Here is a 19954-nt window from a genome sequence, read left to right as displayed (position 1 = left end):
TGATCAGTCTGCGCACAGACAGCGGATCCGAGCAGAAGACGGCGACGTCATCCATGTACAGGGAGGTTTTAACCTGAGTGCCTCCACTGCCTGGGATTTTCACCCCTATTATGCTCGCATCCTTCCAAATAGACTCAGCAAAGGGTTCAATCCAGCAAACAAACAAGACCGGGGAGAGAGGACAGCCCTGTCGGACTCCAGATTGGATCAGGAAACTTTCCGATTCCCACCCATTGATTGAGACTGCGCTACTTATGTTTGTGCAGAGCAGTTTGATCCAATTGCAGATTCCTTCCCCAAACCCCATTTTGGAAAGCACGTCCATCATGTCGGTGTGCGATATCCTGTCAAAAGCCTTCTCCTGGTCCAGGCTGATGAGGCAGGTGTCCACCCTCCTGTCCCGCACGTAGGCGATCATATCCTTGAGTAGCGCGAGACTATCGGAGATCGTCCAGCCGGGTACAGTACAGATCTGATCAGGGTGAATCACCAACTCCAGAGCAGACTTGACTCGGCTGGCTATGACTTTGGACAGAATCTTGTAGTCAACATTAAGCAGTGAGATGGGCCGCCAATTTCTGATTTCTGCCCTCTCCCCCTTCCGCTTGTAGATGAGGGTGATGATGCCTTTCCTCATGGATTCAGACATGCTGCCGGCCAGGAGCATACTCTCGTATACTTCCAGCAGGTCTGGGCCAACCCAGTCCCACAGAGCCGAGTACAGCTCGACCGGTAAGCCGTCACTTCCGGGAGTTTTACTCGTCTCGAAGGACTCGACGGCCTTTGTCAGCTCGTCCAGAGTTAGCGGCTTGTCCAGTCTCTCCCTCGTGCTGTCCTCTAAGACCTCTGTGATAGATGACAGGAAGTACTGGGAGGCTCTGCTGTCTGTGGGCTTCGCGTCATACAGCCCAGCATAAAAGGATTTGCAGATCCTTAGTATGCCGGACTGTGAAGACGTTACCGAGCCATCCTCTTCCTTCAGGCTGCTGATAACAGAGCTCTCTGTGTGTACCTTTTGGAAGAAGTAACGCGAGCACGTCTCATCCTGCTCGATGGAGTGGACTCTGGACCGGAAGATGATCTTGGAGGCCTCCGTGGCAAAGAGCAAGGCCTGCTGGCTCTTCACCTCTTGGAGGTCCTCCTTGAACTCGACCCCCATCGACTGCAGCCGGAGCAGATTTTGCATTCTTTTCTGGAGTCGGGACATTTCCCTCTGTCTCTCTCTCGCCCTCTTAACACGTTTTGAGGATAATGAACCTCTTGATGTTCTCCTTGATCGCTTCCCACCAGTGAACTGGAGACTCAAAGAGGGGTTTCACGGTCGTCTAACCTTTGTAATCCCTTTTGAGTTCCTCAACGTTCTCTGGGGTCAACAGTGTAGCATTGAGCTTCCACGTCCCTCTGCCAACCCGCTGGTCATCCTGTAAGTGACAGTTGGCCAGTCAGAGACAGTGGTCGGAGAAGAACACTGGCTTCTCGTCAATGGATCCGACCATGACAGTGCGGGACACAAACAGGAAGTCAATCCTGGAACGGGCAGACCCGTCCGATCTTGACCATGTGTATCTGCGCTGTGCTCCGTCTTCAGGTTTGCTGAAGACATCGTGCAGTTTGGCATCTTTAACTGGAAGACAGTCAGCAGCTCGCTGCGTTGTACCGGGGCGTACACGTTGATGAACCGGAGCGGAGCGTTGTTGCACAATATGTCTGCTACAAGGAGGTGACCGCCCACCACCTCCTTAACTTCGGAGATGGTGAAGTTACCTCCCTGCAGCAGAACACCCAAGCCGGAGGAACGGCAATCATTACCCCCCGACCAGATCGATGGTCCGTGGGACCACCATCGCGACCATTGCCTGTAGGTGCTGAGGTGTGGTATTCCACACTCCTGCAGAAAAAGTAGGTCAGCTTTGACCTTGGCGAGGTAATCCAAGGTTGAAACACATCGCGTAGTAGATTTAATGCTACGCACATTAATGGAAGCAATCCTTACACCCATTAAAAAAAAAGTTAGTTGTTGCTTCCCATACCATTTGTCCTTGCTAGTCCCAGTCCTTCAGGTTGTTCCTACATACACACCGTGTGCGCAAGCTGTTTCACATTAGTTGGGCTCAGAAACCCCTCCTGGTTTTTCATGCAAGGTTTGTTCCGCTGGGGTGACATCGGGGGGGGCGTCTTGTAGGCAGCAAGGATTGGGTTGTCCTCTGCTGCTTCTCTCTGTTCCTCCTCGAAAACATTACTGCTCCTGGCTTCCCGGAGCTGAGGTACGCCAGATGTGTCTTTGCTCTCGGTGTCCCGGAGCTGGGATGTTTTGGCCACGTCGTTACATGTGGCGCTTTGGGGTTGAGGCACGCCGGGCCCATCACAGCTTCCAGTGCCCGGGGACTGGGGGGCTTTATCTTCCATCTCCTTGGAGTTCTGCTGCCTCTTTTGAAGGTGCTGTCGCTCCGGCACTTCCTCATCCAGTGAAGAGGAGCTGCTGTAGTCTGTCTCAGATGGTAGCCTCCTCTTGCCATTGGTTTGGGTGGTGGCCTGTTCCGCATTTGGAGGTTTTTTCTTTGTGGTTTTCCTTTGTACCACTTGCCACTGACCTGTTTGCCCATCTGCTGCCTCCTCCTCCATTGATTCTGTCTGTGGAGGAGGGGTTTCCGGGTGCAGGGTAGGTGCTGGGTCGCTGGTTTCAGCTGCCTCCCCTTTCTTCTCCTTCTCAGGTTGAAGTTCCTCACTGCGGAGAAGGTTGCTTGTCTCCTTTCGAGCACCGGACACCTTCGTCGAACCTTCTCCCGGCCTTTCCTTGGACATTGCCGCCTGAACATAACTGAGGCAGCGTTTGGGGCAGGTTTTGTAGAGATGGCCTGCCGCACCGCACAAGTTGCAACACTTAGTCTGCTTACAGTCCTTGGTCTGATGGCCTTCCTTCTTGCAGTTCTTGCAGACAACCGTGCTGCAGTTGGCTGCCATGTGACCAGATTTGCCACAGGTGCGTCAAACTCTGGGCTGCCCAGCGTAGACCAAGAACCCTCAACTTCCCCCAATAGCGAAGCTGGAGGGAGGGTGGATGATGGCTCCACTGGGATTGACCTTCAAGGTCACCTTGACCTGCCGCTTGCTGGTCCAAATCCCAAAGGGGTCCTTGACATCAGTGCTGCTGCCGGCCACCTCGACGTACCTGGCCACCACCACTGGAACATGGGGGTTGTAGAGGTGAATCGTCACCACCTGGTCCTGTTGTGACGGAAGCGTGAAGAGCGGCTCCACTGTGAGGATCGACAGCAGCGCCCGGTCCCCTTTCTCCTTGAACGCCTCCAGGAACTTGATGCATCCCGCCACGTTCCGGAACGTCACGTCGTAGTATCCACTGCTGGGGAAATCCTGCAGGCAGAAGACGTCCACAGCTTGAAATCCACAGCAATCTAAGAGGATTTTCTTGATGAAGAAGGTGCGATCGACCGGTGCATCTCCTTCCTTGTCCTTCACGAAACTCGAGCGGTGTAACGCACTCCCTGGCCTGAAGCTCGAAGATTGGTTATAGCCATTTTATTCAAAGCCTACCCAGGATCAAAAGGCAATGATCATGGTCTCTTCTCAACCAAGTAAGCACTGATAAGAACAGATACTACACTTGATCTTAGCCAAAAGGCCGACACATGATGATTCTTCACTCAGATCACTGCCCAATCTAAGAAACAGACTCTTTCAGGCTCTATTTTATGCAGGCCGCCCGGACCTGCCTGAGAAAGGCAGAGAGCGCAGGAAGGGGAGGAGACACCTCGAGTGACAGACAGACAGAGAACGACCCCTCATCTTTCAGCTCCACCTCCAGTTTCCTCCGGGCTGCCAATTCCAAACACTTTATTAACAGTAGAACCGAAACCCAGCTCTCCACACAAACCCTTCCAGACTCGGCCTTCATAGTCAAGGCTTTCCAGAAAGCTGGAGCTTTTAAATATGGTCCCGCGACAATTAACACTAAGTAATATTCCCACCTAAACCCAGTCCATTCTATAACAAATAATCTACTCAGTTTCCACACACATCCACTTCCAGCAGTTTACAAACACCTTATTGCAGCTGTTTGGGGAATCTCCTGTGTTAAGATTGGAGTTGGAAAGCGGCCTTTACCCGGCAGTGTTACCGTCTCACACTGAACCTGCCAGACATCCTGTTGATCTGCCTCGTTCCCCTCTGTCTCTCTTGACTATTACATGGCAGGGGTAGTATTTCAGAAAGTACTGCAATGGAGGGAGTGCTGAGAACTCCAGGCCAATCCTGGAGGGATGGGGAAAACATCTTTAGAAATTCCCTGGAAAGAATCGTGAAATGACAAGTCTCCGGTGAAGACCAAGGAGAGAGTGTGTACATTGAATGGAAACATGGCAGAAAGAGTTGGGGATTCAGGAACACAATCCTCTCTGATGGGTTACAGCCTCCCCTCTGCTCCTGCTCTTTACGAGACACTTTTCCAGTTTAAATTTATGGACAAGGTGGGTTAGTTGCTCTCAGGGCGGATGGGGGGAGAGGAGCCTCAGTGGCCATGGGTGGGACAGGGAAAATGGAGACAGAGAACCAGGACTCCACTTACTCTCCAGTGATGTCTGCTGGAAAGTGTCTGTGGATCGGATGATGCCGGGGTCCCATGGAGAGGGGAAGGGGGTGGGGTGATGGAGTGAGGAGGTGGAGAGGGAGTGTTCGTGGTGTCACAGCCAACCCCCTGCCCAAACCAAACTCCCACATCCCAGCATTATATTGTCCAATTCCTGGAGGCGGAGGATGGCGATTCCCGTTGGATTAATTTCTAATGTTCGGCATCTTATCCTGATAAAATCACCAGTTCTGAAGGAGGCCATTCTGTACTTATTCTCAGGTCATCGAGGGGTCATCTTTCCCTTTTCAGCTCCTGACTGCTGGTATTTTTGCTGTTAAATGTGAAATGCAACGTATGTTCGCAGCTGTTTCTGCCCTGTTGCAGCCATAGGAGCATAGAAATGGGGGGTAGGCCATTCAGCCCCTCTAGGCTGCTGCACCTTTCAATTAGATCCTGGCTCACCTGTATCTTAACTCCAGCTACCTGCTGTGATTTCATAAACCCTCAAACCGTCACTGGATAAACATCTCTCAATCTCAGGTTGGAAATTGTCAATTGACCCTCAGGTTTATCTGATTTTTCGGGGAGAATTCCAGGTTCCTGCTCCCCTTTGTGAAAAAGTGCTTCCCGGCAGTGTTCCTGAAAGGCACAACTCCAATTTTGAGTTCTCCCCCTTTGTTGTGGAACTGCTTGTTTACAGCTCTGACCAAAGTCCACACCGCAGAACAAACAGCTGTTCCTCTGATCCTGTCACTTCAGCTTTGGACTTGAAGTTCATGCCTCTTTCCATGATGATTCTTTGTCCCCTATCTCTGTAAATGGTTATGCCGGTCTTTTTGTGGGGTTTGTCAAACATTTCCTTTTCCAGTCCTACTCAGGATCCAACCACCACCCCAGCTCTTTTTCCGGTACAATGATGACTGTATCAGTGCCATTTCCTGCTCCAGCCCTGAACTGGAAAACGTCATCAAATTCGTTTTCAATTTCCACCCTTCTCTCACCTTCACATGATCCATTTCCGACACTTCCCTTCCCTTCCTCGACTTCTCTGCCTCCATCTCTGGGGATAATCCTGTTCACTAATATTCATTCTAATCCCACTGACTCCCACAGCTACCTCAACTACACTTCCTCACACCTGCTTCCTGTAAGGACTCCATTCCATTCTCCCAGTTTCTCCATTTCCGACACATCTGTTCTGATGATGTAACCTTCAACAACAGCACTTCTGATATGTCTTCCTTTTTCCTCAACCGAGGATTCCTCCTCACTGTGGTTGGCAGGGCCCTCAACTGTGTCTGACCCATTTCCTGAACCTCTGCCCTCGCCCCTCCCCTCCCAGAACAAGGGCTTCCCTTGTCCTCACTTTCCACCCCACCTGCCTGCACATCCAAAGGATCATTATCCACCATTTCCGCCACCTCTAGCCTGATGCCACTACCAAACGCATCTTTCCCTCCCCTTTCAGCATTCCGAAGTATCGTTCCCTCCGGGACACCCTGGTCAACTCCTCTGTTAATCGTGACACCTCCTATGCAATTGCATGAGGTATAATACCTGCCATTTTACCTCCTCTCTGATCACCATCGGAGGCCACAAACAATCCTTCCAGGTGAAGCAGTGATTTACTTGTACTTCTTTCAATTTTCTATACTGTATTCACTGTTCACAGTGCGATTGCTCTATATTAGGAAGACCAAACACAGATTGGGTGACCGCTTTGCAGGGCATCTCTGCTCAGTCTGCAAGCATGAACCCAAGCTTCCGGTTGCTTGCCATTTCAATTCACCACCCTGCTCTCATGCCCACACTTCTGTCCTTGGCCTGCTGCAGCATTCCAGTGAAGCAAGCTCGAGGAACAGAACTTCATTTTCTGACACATTTTTAGACATTTGACAGCCTTCCAGACTGAACATTGAGTTCAATAATTTCAGAGCAGACCGGCCCTTTTTAAAATTATTTTATTTTATCTTTTTTTTTTAACCATGTGCCTGCCTTAAACTTGTTTTTTTGAGTTTGTGCTTTTGGACAGAACTGTTGATTATTCTGTCATTAACACTCTCTCTGCACTAATACTTTGTCTTTCACTACACTATTAGCACACTCCCTTTGCCTTTGCCCCATGACCTCCTTGTCAGTTAATCTCTGCTGCCCTCTGCCCTATTACACACCTTCCCTTTTGTTCTCTTCCCCACCTCCCCCCACCCCCGCTTCACTTGCTTAAAACCTATTACTTTGAGTGTGAGACAAATTCCATCCATCTTTTTTACTGTATGAGATTCATTTTGACACTTTCTGGTACATTATGTGACAGCGAGTTTAATTCTACATCTATCTGTCTGTGGTACTGTGTCTGAGTGTGAGATTATTTCAGTGTCAGTCTATGAAACTAAATGTGATTGTGAGATTCATTCTGTATGCACCAGTCTTACAGTCAGAATATGACTGTGTGATTCATTCTCTATGTGTCAGTCTAAGGTACTATATATGCATGTGGTTTTAATTATGTGTCTGTCATTCTATGTGAGCTTGGGTCTCACTGTACATATGTCAATCTCTGGATCTTTCTGTGAGAGTGAGATTAACTCTTTATCTGCTGGTCTCTGAAATGAATTGATTTTGTGACTCACTCTGTGTCCATCAGTCTATGATACTGTGAATAAGTGGGGGGTATATATGGTGTCTATCTGAACTTGGTATTGAGTATGATTGTAGGATTCATTGTGTATCTGTCAGTATTCAGACTGAATGTGAAATAAGGTTCATTCTGTACGTGAAAATCTCTGGTATTCTATGGAAGTGAACTCGAATATGCCTATCAGTCTTTGACACTGTATCTGATTATGGGATTGACTCAATACCTTTCAGACTTTGGTACTATGCATATGTGTGGTTCAAGTTCTGCATGTCAGTCTGTTACTCTATGTGAGTGTGGATATCTTTTATGTATCTGTCAGTCTCTCGCAATGAATGCAAGTGTGGGATTAACTCTCTTTTCAACAGTATCTGGTACTGACTGTGAGCATGTGAGTCCTACAGTATCTGTCAGTGTTTTCTATTGTATGTGACTGTGCAATTCTTCCTATGTCTTTCAGTGCCTAGAAAAGTGTGTATGGGATTCATTCTGTACCTGTCAGTATCTGGTACTGAATGAGATTGTGGGATTCATTCTGTTGTCTGTCAATCTCTGCTAATGTATGTGAGTGATATCTGTTATGCATATATTATTTTCTGGTACTGGAAGTGTATATTGTATTTATTCTTTACCTGTTAGCCTCTAGTACTACATATGAGTGTGGGTCTCATTCTGCATTTGGCAGTCTCTGGTACTGAATGTGTGTTACAATTTATTTTTTATGTGTCTATCTCTAGGACAGTCCATTACAGTGGGATTAATTTTGTATTTCTCAGCTACTGGTATTGTCTGCAAACGTGATACATTCTGTATCTATGTGACGCTGGTGCTGTATGAGTGTGGAATTCTTCTGTACCTGTACTTAATATGTATCTCAGGGTTGGTATTGAGAACTATTTGTTTAACGCCATAATGTATCACTATTTTCTTGTTTTTATTATTTAGAGATACAGCACTGAAACAGGCCCTTCGGCCCACCGAGTCTGTGCCGACCATCAACCACCCATTTATACTAATCCTACACTAATTCCATATTCCTACCACATCCCCACCTGTCCCGAGATTTCCCTACCACCTACCTATACTAGGGGCAATTTTATATAATGGCCAATTTACCTATCAACCTGCAAGTCTTTGGCATGTGGGAGGAAACCGGAGCACCCGGAGGAATCCCACGCAAACACAGGGAGAACCTACAAATTCCACACAGGCAGTACCCAGAATTGAACCCGATCACTGGAGCTGTGAGGCTGCGGTGCTAAGCACTGCGCTACTGTGCCGCCCTGTCTCACTGGTATTTTTAAATATAAATCACTGCACATTATAACTGTGTGTTTTACTCAGTTGTGGTTTGAGATTTTTGGACTAGTATTTAGTCTGTAACTGTATGAACACATTTGTGAATGACAACGTATATTTCAAACTCACACATGGCATGCTCAGTATAATCAGAATCATTCAATTGATAAGATATCATTCAGTACAGCTCTTACAGAGATTATTGGATTGGTATGTAATGTGTAGTGCAGTTTGCACTAATTGACATAATACTGTAACTTTTCTTTTGATACTGTATCAGATGTTTGTACTACATTGTAATCTGTCACTCAGTCTGCAGTCTGGGCTACATTATTAGGATTCATTCTGTACCTTTCCATCAGCTGCTCTACCTGATATTTGATTTGTAGCTTAGGGTGCACTCTTGTGGGATTGATCCAGTGCCTTTCAATTTGATAGTGGGTGTGATTTTGAACTGAGATCGATGGACCTACCTTTCTGCAGTACTGAGTTGGGGTGAATTGGAAACAACTTCTGCCTCTCCTGCTTTGTTTGATTGTCTGCTGGATTGAAAATGTGTCTCTGGAACTTGGGATCAGTGTGAGTCTGACTGCTTCTGCTCTCTGTGACTGTGGAACTCATGGCCTGTCTGTGTCTATGAGCTCTGGGAGTGATAATTTACCTACTCTGTGTTAGAAGGAGTGGACTGTACATATCCTTGTGCTGGGGAATCATCACAATCCTTCTGGTTCCTTCAAGTATTTTCCGACAGAAAGAAAGAAAAATATCTCTTGTAACTCAAGATCAATTGAAGTGGAAGCTAGAAAAGACATGAATGTAATATTTCAATTAATAATCATTATGACCAACCACACAGGATGATCAGTAATACAAAGAGTGTCAGTGTCAGTGTCTGATTCCACTGCAGCACTCAGCTTCTGCTGATCAGGTTTTCTTTGGTAGTTTTATAACAATTTAGTGACATCCAGGAACAACCCAACATCTGCACTGCTCCATGAATGGGAATACCTGCTGGAGCAGGGATATTTGCGCAAGTCAGGTTTTTAATTCCACCTGGCATTATAATGTAAGAACATAATAACTAGGAGCAGGATTAGGCCATTCCGCCACTCGAGTCTGTTCCAACATTTAATAAGATCATGGCAGATCTGATCATAGTCTCAACTCCACTGTCCTGCCTGCCCCCATAACACTTTACTCCCTTGTAAATCAAAAGTCAGTCTAACTTAGCCTTGAATATATTCAATGACCAGCCTCCACCATCCTCTTGGGTAGAGAATTCCAAAGAACAACAACCCTTTGAGAGAAGAAATTCCTCTTCAATTCCATCGAAAATGGGAGACCCCTTATGTTGAAACTGTTCTCCCCAGTTCTTGATTCCCTCATGAGGGAAACATCATCTCAGTAAATACCTTGTCAAGCCCCTTCAGTATCTTATATGTTTCACAAGATCACCTCTCATTCTTCTAAACTCCAATGAGTGTAGCACAACCAGGTGAAACTTTCCTCATAAGACACCACCTTCATCCCTGAAATCAACCAAAAGTGTTGCTTGCCTGAACTACCTCCAATGCAAATATTTTCCTCCTTAAATAAGGAGACCAAAACTGTATGCACACTCAAGGTGTGGTCTCACCAACACCCTGTACAGTTGTAGCAAGACTTCCCTACATTTATACTCCATCCCCATTGCAATAAAGGCCAAAATTCCAATAGCCTTCCTAATTACTTGCTGTACTTCCATGCAAGTTTTTTTGATTCATATAAGAGGACACCCAGATCCCTCTATACCACAGCATTCTGCAGTCTCTCCCTATTTAGATAATATTCTTCTTTTCTATACATCATACCAAAGTGGATACCCTCGCATTTTCCCACATTATACTTAATATGCCAAATTTTTGTCCTCACACTTAACCTGTCTTTATCGCTTTGCAGACTCATTGTGTCCTCCACAAAACTTGCTTTCCCACCTTTCTTTGTGTCAACAGCAAATTTAGTTACAATACACTCGATCCCTTCATCTAAATCATTAATATAGCTGTAAGTAGTTGAGGCCCCAGCACTGATCCCTGTGGCACCCCACGAGTTACAGTTTGCTAACCTGAAGATGACCCATTTATCCTAATTCTCTGTTTCTTGTTAGTAAGCATGTACCAGCGACCCGGGTTTAATTCTGGGTACTGCCTGTGCGGAGTTTGCAAGTTGTCCCTGTGACCGCGTGGGTTTTCGCCGGGTGCTCCGGTTTCCTCCCACCGCCAAAGACTTGCAGGTTGATAGGTAAATTGGCCATTATAAATTGCCCCTAGTATAGGTAGGTGGTAGGGGAATTGAGGGAAGGTGGGGATGTGAGATGGTAATGGGATTAATGTAGGATTAGTATAAATGGGTGGTTGATGGTCAGCACAGACTCAGTGGCTGAAGGGCCTGTTTCAGTACTGTATCTCTAAATAAATAAAATAAATAATATAGTACCCGTTAACACCAAGAGCTCTGACCTTGTGTAGTAACATTTTGCATGGCACTTTAGCGAATGCCTTTTCAAAATACAACTACACTACATCTACTGGTTCCCCTTCAGTTACCCTGCTTCTTACATCCTCAAAGAACGCTAATAATGTTGGCAAACTTGATTTCCTTTTCATAAATCCATGTTGACTCTGCATGATTGTATTATAATTTTCTAAATGTTCCACAGATTGGAGGGTGGCAAATGTAACCTCACTATTTAAAAAAGGAGGGAGAGAAAAAACAGGGAATTACGGACCAGTTAGCCTTACATCAGTAGTGGGGAAAGTGCGAGAGTCTATTATAAAGGATGTGGTAGCAGAACACCTGGAAAGCATAAATGGGATTGGACGAAGACAGCATGGGTTAACAAAAGGGAAATCATGCTTAACAAATCTACTGGAGCTTTTTGAGGATGGAACTAGTAGAATAGATAAGGGAGAACCAGGGGATGTGTTGTATCTGGATTTTCAGAAGGCTTTTGATAAGGTCCCACATAAGAGGTTAGTGTGCAAAATTAAAGCCGATGGGATTAGGGGTAATATACTGGCATTGATTGAGAATTGGCTGACAGACAGGAAACAGAGAGTAGGAATAAACGGGCCTTTTGCCAGGCAATCAGCGAGGTGGGCGGGACTGCATCGCGCATGCGCTTCTTTCCCCAATCATTCAGAAAACAAAAATAAATTGGAACTTTCCCCAGTTCAGTTTTCTCCGAGTTTGAGCAAAGGAACTGGGGCTTTGGGGAAAGGTCAGAGAACGTTTCAAGCTGGGGGATTCCCCCTTTCTGAAGCTCAGTTTGAGATCATTCCCTGTATTGTGTTTGCTCTTCATTCACCCGTCTTCTCAAAGCAATCCTCCGAGGGAGTCGCTGTGTTTGCTGCGATCGCGCAGGAGTTAATATCTGACAGTAACAGTCCCAGATTAATGTCATCACATTGAAACTGTCCCTCACTGACAGTCATATCGAACGGTGTGAGCTGAAAGATTACAGAGTTCAACAGTGCAAAGAGCGTTAAATTTGGAACATTGTTCACCTCACGAACTGTTTCACAGAGTCTAGGAATAATAATGTGTCTGTTTATGATACAATATAGTGAGAGATGAGACTGTACCGTCTGTCTCCCACGGATCTTTCAAGATAAAATAAGGCTTCCAGGTCAGCCTGTAACTGCTGATGGGGATCTCTCTCTCTCTCTCACTTATTCACTTTCAGCTCTGTCTCTAGTGCTCTATAAAAACGCGGGATCCAGTTATTGGGTGTGATATGGACACACTGATAGAAAATGCACTATTGACACTCCCTCTCTAATGCTGTACATATGTTTGGGATCCAATTATTTAGGATGATATGTATGCACTTTATTGTGTCACTAATACTGTCTCTGATGATGCATATGAATGTGTAATACAGTGTGATATGGACACACTGTTACGAATGGTCGGACTGATTCTCTCTCTCTCTCTGTGGTGCTGTATATGAAAAGGGGATAATGTTAGTGAGCATCATAGAATCATAGAAGGTTTAAGGCAGAGAAAGAGGCCACTTGGCCCATCATGGTATGCGGCAGCCGAAAAACAGTGAACATAAAGGAATGGCAGGGGGGCTTCAACCTCGAGAGTGCACCTCCTGTGCTATGTGGGAGCTCCTGGATGCTTCCCGTGTCCTGGAGAACCATTTGGAGGTCGCCACCTCGTAGCAGATGCAATGTCCAACAATACTCCACTCTGGCTGATCGACGTCTATGCCCCGGTTCAATGCAGCGAGCGGCTGACTGTCTTCCAGCATTTCCCACTGCTGCTGGCGACGTCCAGGCTGGTCATCCTAGGCGGTGACTTCAACGGCATCATCGATGCATCTGGACGATCCGGCAGAGACGACAGCAAACTGGACGCTATGTCCAGATTCCTAATAGAAACAGTAAAAGATGCCAAACTGCACGACGTCTTCAGCAAACCTGCAGACGGAGCGCAGTGTAGACCAAGAACGGATGCATCTGTCCATTCCAGCATTGACTTCCTGTTTGTGTCCCGTGCTATCACGGTCAGATCCACCGACGTCAAGCCGGTGTTCTTCTCCGACTATTGCCTCTTACTGGCTAACTGTCACTTACAGGATGACCAGTGGGTTGGCAGGGGGACATGGAAGCTCAATGCTACACTGCTAATCCCACAGAACGTGGAGGAACTCAAAAGGGATTACAACGGTTGGAAGACCGTGAAACCACCCCCCCCCCCCCCCCCCCCCATTTGAGTCTCCAGTTCACTGGTGGGAAGCGATCAAGGAGAACATCAAGAGGTTCTTTATCTTCAAAGGTGTTCAGAGGGCGAGAGAGAGACAGAGGGAAATGTCCCGACTCCAGAAAAGTATGCAAAATCTGCTCTGGCTGCAGTTGATGGGGGTCGAGGTCAAGGAGGACCTCCATGAGGTGAAGAGCCAGCACTCCTCGCTCTTTGCCACGGAGGCCTCCAAGATCATCTTCCGGTTCAGAGTCCACTCCATGGAGCATGATGAGATGTGCTCGTGTTACTTCTTCCAAAAGGTACACAGAGAGAGCTCTGTTATCAGCAGCCTGAAGGAAGAGGATGGCTCGGTGACGTCTTCGCAGTCCGACATACTAAGGATCAGCAAATCCTTTTGTGCTGGGCTGTATGACGTGAAGCCCACAGACAGCAGAGCCTCCCAGGCCTTCCTGTCATCAATCACAGAGGTCCTAGATGACAGCAGGAGGGAGAGACTGGACAAGCCGCTAACTCTGGATGAGCTGACAAAGGCCATCAAGTCCTTCGAGATAAGTAAAACTTCCGGATGTGACGGCTTACCGGTCGAGTTGTACTCGGCCCTGTGGGACTGGGTCGGCCCGGACCTGCTGGAAGCACACGAGTATGCTCCTGGCCGGCAGCATGTCAGAATCCATGAGGAAAGGCATCATCACCCTCATCTAGACGTGGAAGGGGGAGAGGGCTGAAATCAGAAATTGGCGGCCCATCTCAATGCTTAATGTTGACTACAAGATACCGTCAAAAGTCATAGCCAGTGGAATTTAGTCTGCTCTGGAGTTGGTGATTCACCCTGACCAGACCTGTACTGTACCCACTTAGGGATACGATCACCTATGTACAGGACACGAGGGTGGACAGCTGCATCATCAGCCTGGACCAGGAGAAGGCTTTTGACAGGATATCGCACACCTACAGGATGGACGTGCTTTCCAAAATGGGGCTTGGGGAGGGAATCTGCAATTGGATCAAACTGCTCTACACAAACATCAGTAGCGCAGTTTCAATCAATGGGTGGGAATCGGAAAGTTTCCTGATCCAATCTGGAGTCAGACAGGGCTGTCCTCTCTCCCCGGTCTTGTTTATTTGCTGTATTGAACCCTTTGCTGAGTCTATTAGGAAGGATGCGAACATAAGAGGGGTGACAATCCCAGGCAGCGGAGGCACTCAGGTTAAAACCTCCCTGTACATGGATGACGTCGCCGTCCTCTGCTCGGACCCGCTGTTTGTGCGCAGACTGATGAGCATCTGCGACCAGTTCGAACTGGCCTCGGGAGCCAATGTTAACCATGGCAAGAGCGAGGCCATGTTCTTTGGGAACTGGGCTGACCGATCCTTTGTCCCCTTCACCGTCAGCTCAGACTACCTGAAGGTGCTGGGGATATGGTTCGGAAGGGCCGGGGCGTGCACCAAAACCTGGAAGGAGCGAGTAGCCAGGGTACAACACAAGCTGAGCACATGGGAGCAGCGAGCTCTCTCCATTATGGGTAAGAACCTGGTCATCAGGTGCGAGGCACTCACGTTGTTGCTGTACATGGCGTAGGTCTGGCCCATACCCCACTCCTGCACTGTGGTGGTCACTCGAGCCATTTTCCGCTTCATCTGGGGATCCAAAATGGACCGGGTCCGGAGGGACACGATGTTCAACCCTCTGGATAAGGGCGGGAAAAATGTACCCAATATCACCCTCATCCTGATGACTACCTTCGTGTGCGGCTGCATCAAGCTGTGTGTAGATCCCCAGTACGCCAACACCAAGTGTCACGAAGTGCTGAGGTTCTATTTGTCCCCAGTGTTATGAAGGATGGGTCTGGTCACATTGCCCTGGAACGCTCCATCCAGTTGGACTGTGCCGTACCACCTATCCTTCGTGGAACAGTTTCTGTGGGAAACACCTTTGGCCACCAATCCATCAGTCCGTGGTCTGCACGGAATGTTCTCAAGGCCCTACGGGAAAAGAAGATGGTGGATCCTGTCGGATGGTTCACCGAGCAGACCGCCAAAGTCATTTCGCAGAATGCATCATCACCAGAACTTTCAAACAAGCACCAAGGTGTAGCTTGGCTGGTGGTGAGATCCTTCCTGCATGCCCGAAGTCTCACCCCCTCCGCACAATGCCCTCGAAGTGGCTGTGGTGGGGAAGAGACGGTTGCCCAGCTTCTTCTGGAATGTGTCTTTGCAAAGCAGGTGTGGAAAGAGATGCAGTGGTTTTTATCGAGGTTCATCCCAAGCAGCTCTGTAACACAGGAGTCTGTGCTCTACGGGCTGTTCCCAGGGACGCACACCGAGACAAACATCAACTGCTGCTGGAGGACTATCAATTCGGTGAAAGACACCCTTTCGGCTGCCCAAATCTTGGTGGTCTTCCAGCGCAAAGAGTTGTCCACAACTGAATGTTGCAGACTGGCACATTCCAAGGTCCAGGACTACGTGTTGAGGGACGCACTAAAGCTTGGGGCAGCCGCAGCAAAGGCTCAATGGGGAAAGACCACTGTGTAAGGTCCCCCCACCAGGCTGAACGTAGGGGCTGGATCCATGGGAAACCCCTCAAACTGTATCGGGAAATTTTTCGTTTTCTGTAAAATGTATATGGCATGAAAAATGAAATGGAAGAGTTGTGAGGCAACTCACTCCTGTATTGAAGGAAACTGACCTCCTTTGCACTGTTTGTATTTTTTGACTTGATGCTGTTTGGAACTGTTTTGTAATGTATTTTTTACAGATCTTTATGAATAAAGTATATTTTGGAAATTAAAAAAAACATTTGTGCAAGTAAGTATTGTCAATTGCGGCTGCTTGAGCTCTGGGTTTGGAACTTGAGCAGCAGCTGGAGACACTGCTGTGCATTCATGAGGAGAGTTACATGGAAAGCATGTTCATAGATGTGGTCACCCCACAGCTTAAGAGTACGCAGGGAGAGAGGGAATGGGTGACCACAAGGCAGTCAAAAAGAATCAGGCAGGAAGTGCAGGACACCCCGAGTGCATCTCACTCTCCAGCAGGTATTCAGTTCTGAATACGGAGGACAGTGATGCTTCACCAGGGGAGTGCAGCCAGACCGCCGTGCGCCTGCTGCTGCCCGGGGAGCTGGCCAAGCCCGCCGTGTCGGAAGGGACAAAGGCGGTGACCAAGTACACCAGCTCCAAGTAATACTGCACAATAGACTGAATAAACAGCTAATACACAACGGCTCTTTTAAGAGCCACCCACAATCTCTCTGAAAAAGCTACAACATCACCCCGATGCTATCAATTTTTTTTTTATACAAAGGGTCTGGAACTTTCTAATTGCCTTTGTGATCTCTGTTTTAACCCCATGGATTCTGGGTGATTCACTTTCACTGTTGAGATCTTTGTGTCTCTACTTAATTCCGTGTAAATTAATTACTGATCACTGACCTCATGTTCGCTTTGATCTCGGACGCGCGTTCATTTTCGCTATTGTACTATTTCGTCAATAAAAGCTGACAGATCAGTTCTCAGTCACTTGTTTCCCTTGTTCAAGCTCGGCATCAATAATTAATAAGTACATTATCTGGAAACCCCGCTGTTGTAGGAACCCTCAGTCTCACATTTCAACACCTGACAGTAAAAATCTTCTCCCCGCTTTTGTCTCCCACAAATAGGTTCAATCTAGAATCAGTGATGTGGTATCTTGACAAAGATTGACCTGAAATGTGTCCGCTTGCAGAATGCTGTGTAACCGCCGCTTCCAGACTGTTTCAAAAAGGACGGAGAATAAACCCGAATAGATACCGGACTCGAAAAGTGTATCTGGAACTTGTGACAAAGTGTAGAATAATACAAGTTTAAAATCTTTGCTGTAAAAGATCTTTGCTGACAAATATCACTGAAATGTTCTGATCATGTTCTTTTTAAGAATGAAAGCAAATGTTTCCTTTGTCAAAACCGTTGTTTCCGGCACTGATATTGGCGGTTTTTTAAAAATTGATGTATCAGTAATAATCGGCCAATCGGAGGTAATAGCTTCCTGTGTTTCTGTTTATTATCGGAGTTTGGTTTAAACTGACTGGGTGTCGGGTTCCAGCCAATTACTGCTCAGGGCGGTTCCTCACAGAGTTTAAAAAGGCGGATGTGCAGCAGATTCAGTATTAACAGGCTGTGTGTCTCAGATTGTGCAGAATCCGTTGAGAAAATGGCCCGGACAAAGCAGACAGCGCGTAAATCGACCGGAGGGAAAGCTCCTCGCAAACAGCTGGCTACCAAAGCGGCCCGGAAGAGCGCTCCAGCCACGGGTGGAGTAAAGAAGCCTCATCGCTACAGACCCGGCACTGTGGCTCTGAGGGAGATCCGCCGCTACCAGAAATCCACTGAGCTGCTCATCCGCAAACTGCCCTTCCAGCGGCTGGTCAGAGAGATCGCTCAGGACTTCAAGACAGATCTGCGCTTCCAGAGCTCGGCCGTCATGGCCCTGCAGGAGGCCAGCGAGGCTTACCTGGTGGGGCTCTTTGAGGACACCAACCTGTGCGCCATCCACGCCAAGCGAGTCACCATCATGCCCAAAGACATCCAGCTGGCCCGCCGCATCCGCGGGGAACGCGCCTAAAACCCGGTTTCAGTAACAAGTGTAACAAGGGCTCTTTTCAGAGCCACCAAATCAGCAAAGGAAAGAGCTGCCATCTCTGTTCATCATCAAACCCATTAGATTGGAGGGGCGGCCACATGGTATCCGGTAAAGGCCTGTAGGACAGAGCTGATCTGGAATTTAGAAAGCAGCATTACCGGAGACTCATTGCTGTTCAGCTCCTGGGATTCGTTAGCTGGCATTTGGGGAAAAGAAATAGATCCCAGTTTTATTTGGAAATAATTAATGGAGCCGGGTCCATTCACAGGAGCGTTATTTACAAACATTACCCAATGTGTTCACTAATATTTGAATCCATTGGAGATCAGTACACAGGATATGTAAGGCAGCTCGGTCACTCTGACTCGAACCGCCAATTCCCCGGGGCTGCAGACCCTGACACTGCGGGGAGAGAATCCCCGACTCTCCCCGCCGCCGGGAAAATAGACAGTTTTGTGTCCAGAGAATAGGGAGGACCGGGGAGAAGGCACATATTAAAGCGCTGCAATGGACTCAGCTCCTGTGTGTGCACAACTCTGATTGATTCCGTCCTCTGGGAACAGTGCGGTCTAAACAGATCAGGTTAGGAGAGAAACACACAGCCCGAGAATGGCCTCTTCCGTCCTGCATTTCGTTTAGAGATACAGCACTGAAACAGGCCCTTCGGCCCACCGAGTCTGCCGACCATCAACCACCCATTTATACTAATCCGACACTAATCCCATATTCCTACCACATCCCCACCTGTCCCTATATTTCCCTACCACCTACCTATACTAGGGGCAATTTTATAAAGGCCAATTAACCTATCAACCTGCAAGTCTTTGGAATGTGGGAGGAAACCGGAGCACCCGGAGGAAACCCACGCAGACACAGGGAGAACTTGCAAACTCCACACAGGCAGTACCCAGAATTGAACCCGGGTCGCTGGAGCTGCGGTGCTAACCACTGCGCCACTGTGCCGCCCCATCTCTGTTCCGGGAGCAGATTTTCATTGAGAAGCGGCGCTCAGATCACCGGAGAGAAAAATACACAATTCAAATGGTCTAAATGAAAAACAGAGAATTAACCCAAACACTTCCATTCTTAAATTAATTCATCAGTTCCGAACCACTTCTCGTGAATGCACCGAGATGCTCTTGGGATTTATAAAATCGAAGGCAGCGGGATTTATTAAATTGTTGATTCTGACACCCTGTAGTTCAGTTCTTCACTTAACTAGAAGGGGAGATGTGTGAGCAGAGAAACAGAGCGCAATCCAGAGAGGGAACTGAAAACACACCTGGACAGATGCGAAACAGGTCAATCCACTGTTACAATAACTCCATCTCTGACTCCCTCCTGACAGTAACCAGCCCTTTCACAGAGACTGTGGGTGGCTCTGAAAAGAGCCTTTGGGTTTTTAGATGACATTTCGGCCGCTTTACTTTTTCTGGGAGCTCTGAGCGCTGGTTTTCTTGGGCAACAGCACGGCCTGGATATTAGGCAGCACCCCGCCCTGAGCGATAGTCACCCCTCCCAGCAGCTTGTTGAGCTCCTCGTCGTTGCGGACGGCCAGCTGCAGGTGTCTGGGGATGATGCGGCTCTTCTTGTTGTCCCGGGCCGCGTTACCGGCCAGCTCAAGGATTTCAGCGGTCAGATACTCGAGCACAGCAGCCAGATAGACCGGGGCTCCGGCACCCACACGCTCAGCATAGTTGCCCATTCTCAGGAGCCTGTGAACCCGGCCCACCGGGAACTGCAGTCCAGCCCGGGAGGAGCGAGACTTGGCCTTGGACCGAGCTTTCCCGCTGGTCTTTCCTCTTCCAGACATTTCCACAATCTCACAAATACTTTCACAAAGAATGCTGAAATCCGTTGACATCCGTCACTAAGGTAGAACCTTAGGCTGGAATGGCGGTGGGGACACTGCTGATTGGTCACTCTGTTTCTGCGTCTCATGATGATTTTATGTGACCATTCAGAGAGCTGCTTAATTCACCAATCCGGAGACTCCACGCTAATGAGGGCGGAAAATAACGGCGCCAAATTGTCAGACTCCAAACAATTTTTCAAATTTGAAA

At 47.8% G+C, this 19954-nt stretch overlaps 2 protein-coding genes and 1 pseudogene across 2 annotated transcripts; 1 reads left to right on the top strand and 2 right to left on the bottom strand.

Moving 5' to 3' along the window:
* Window positions 1–3517: 3517 nt before the first annotated feature.
* On the bottom strand, window positions 3518–3652 carry LOC137350765 (U2 spliceosomal RNA; annotated as a pseudogene).
* A 13566-nt stretch (window positions 3653–17218) lies between these two features.
* Window positions 17219–17873, top strand: LOC137350458 (histone H3-like). Its single transcript, XM_068015102.1, has one exon. It carries the CDS (start codon window positions 17400–17402, stop codon window positions 17871–17873), a length of 474 nt encoding a protein of 157 aa, XP_067871203.1. The 5' UTR covers window positions 17219–17399.
* A 95-nt stretch (window positions 17874–17968) lies between these two features.
* On the bottom strand, window positions 17969–19704 carry LOC137350409 (histone H2A-like). Its single transcript, XM_068015071.1, has 2 exons — window positions 19345–19704; window positions 17969–18025 (listed from the first exon to the last, which is right to left on the bottom strand). The coding sequence occupies exons 1-2, from the start codon at window positions 19702–19704 to the stop codon at window positions 17969–17971; spliced, it is 417 nt and encodes a 138-aa protein (XP_067871172.1).
* Window positions 19705–19954: the final 250 nt, after the last annotated feature.

The sequence above is a fragment of the Heterodontus francisci genome, chromosome 35 (genome assembly GCF_036365525.1).
Source record: "Heterodontus francisci isolate sHetFra1 chromosome 35, sHetFra1.hap1, whole genome shotgun sequence".
NCBI classification, from domain to species: domain Eukaryota; kingdom Metazoa; phylum Chordata; class Chondrichthyes; order Heterodontiformes; family Heterodontidae; genus Heterodontus; species Heterodontus francisci.
This window is presented reverse-complemented; position numbering and strand designations above follow the sequence as displayed.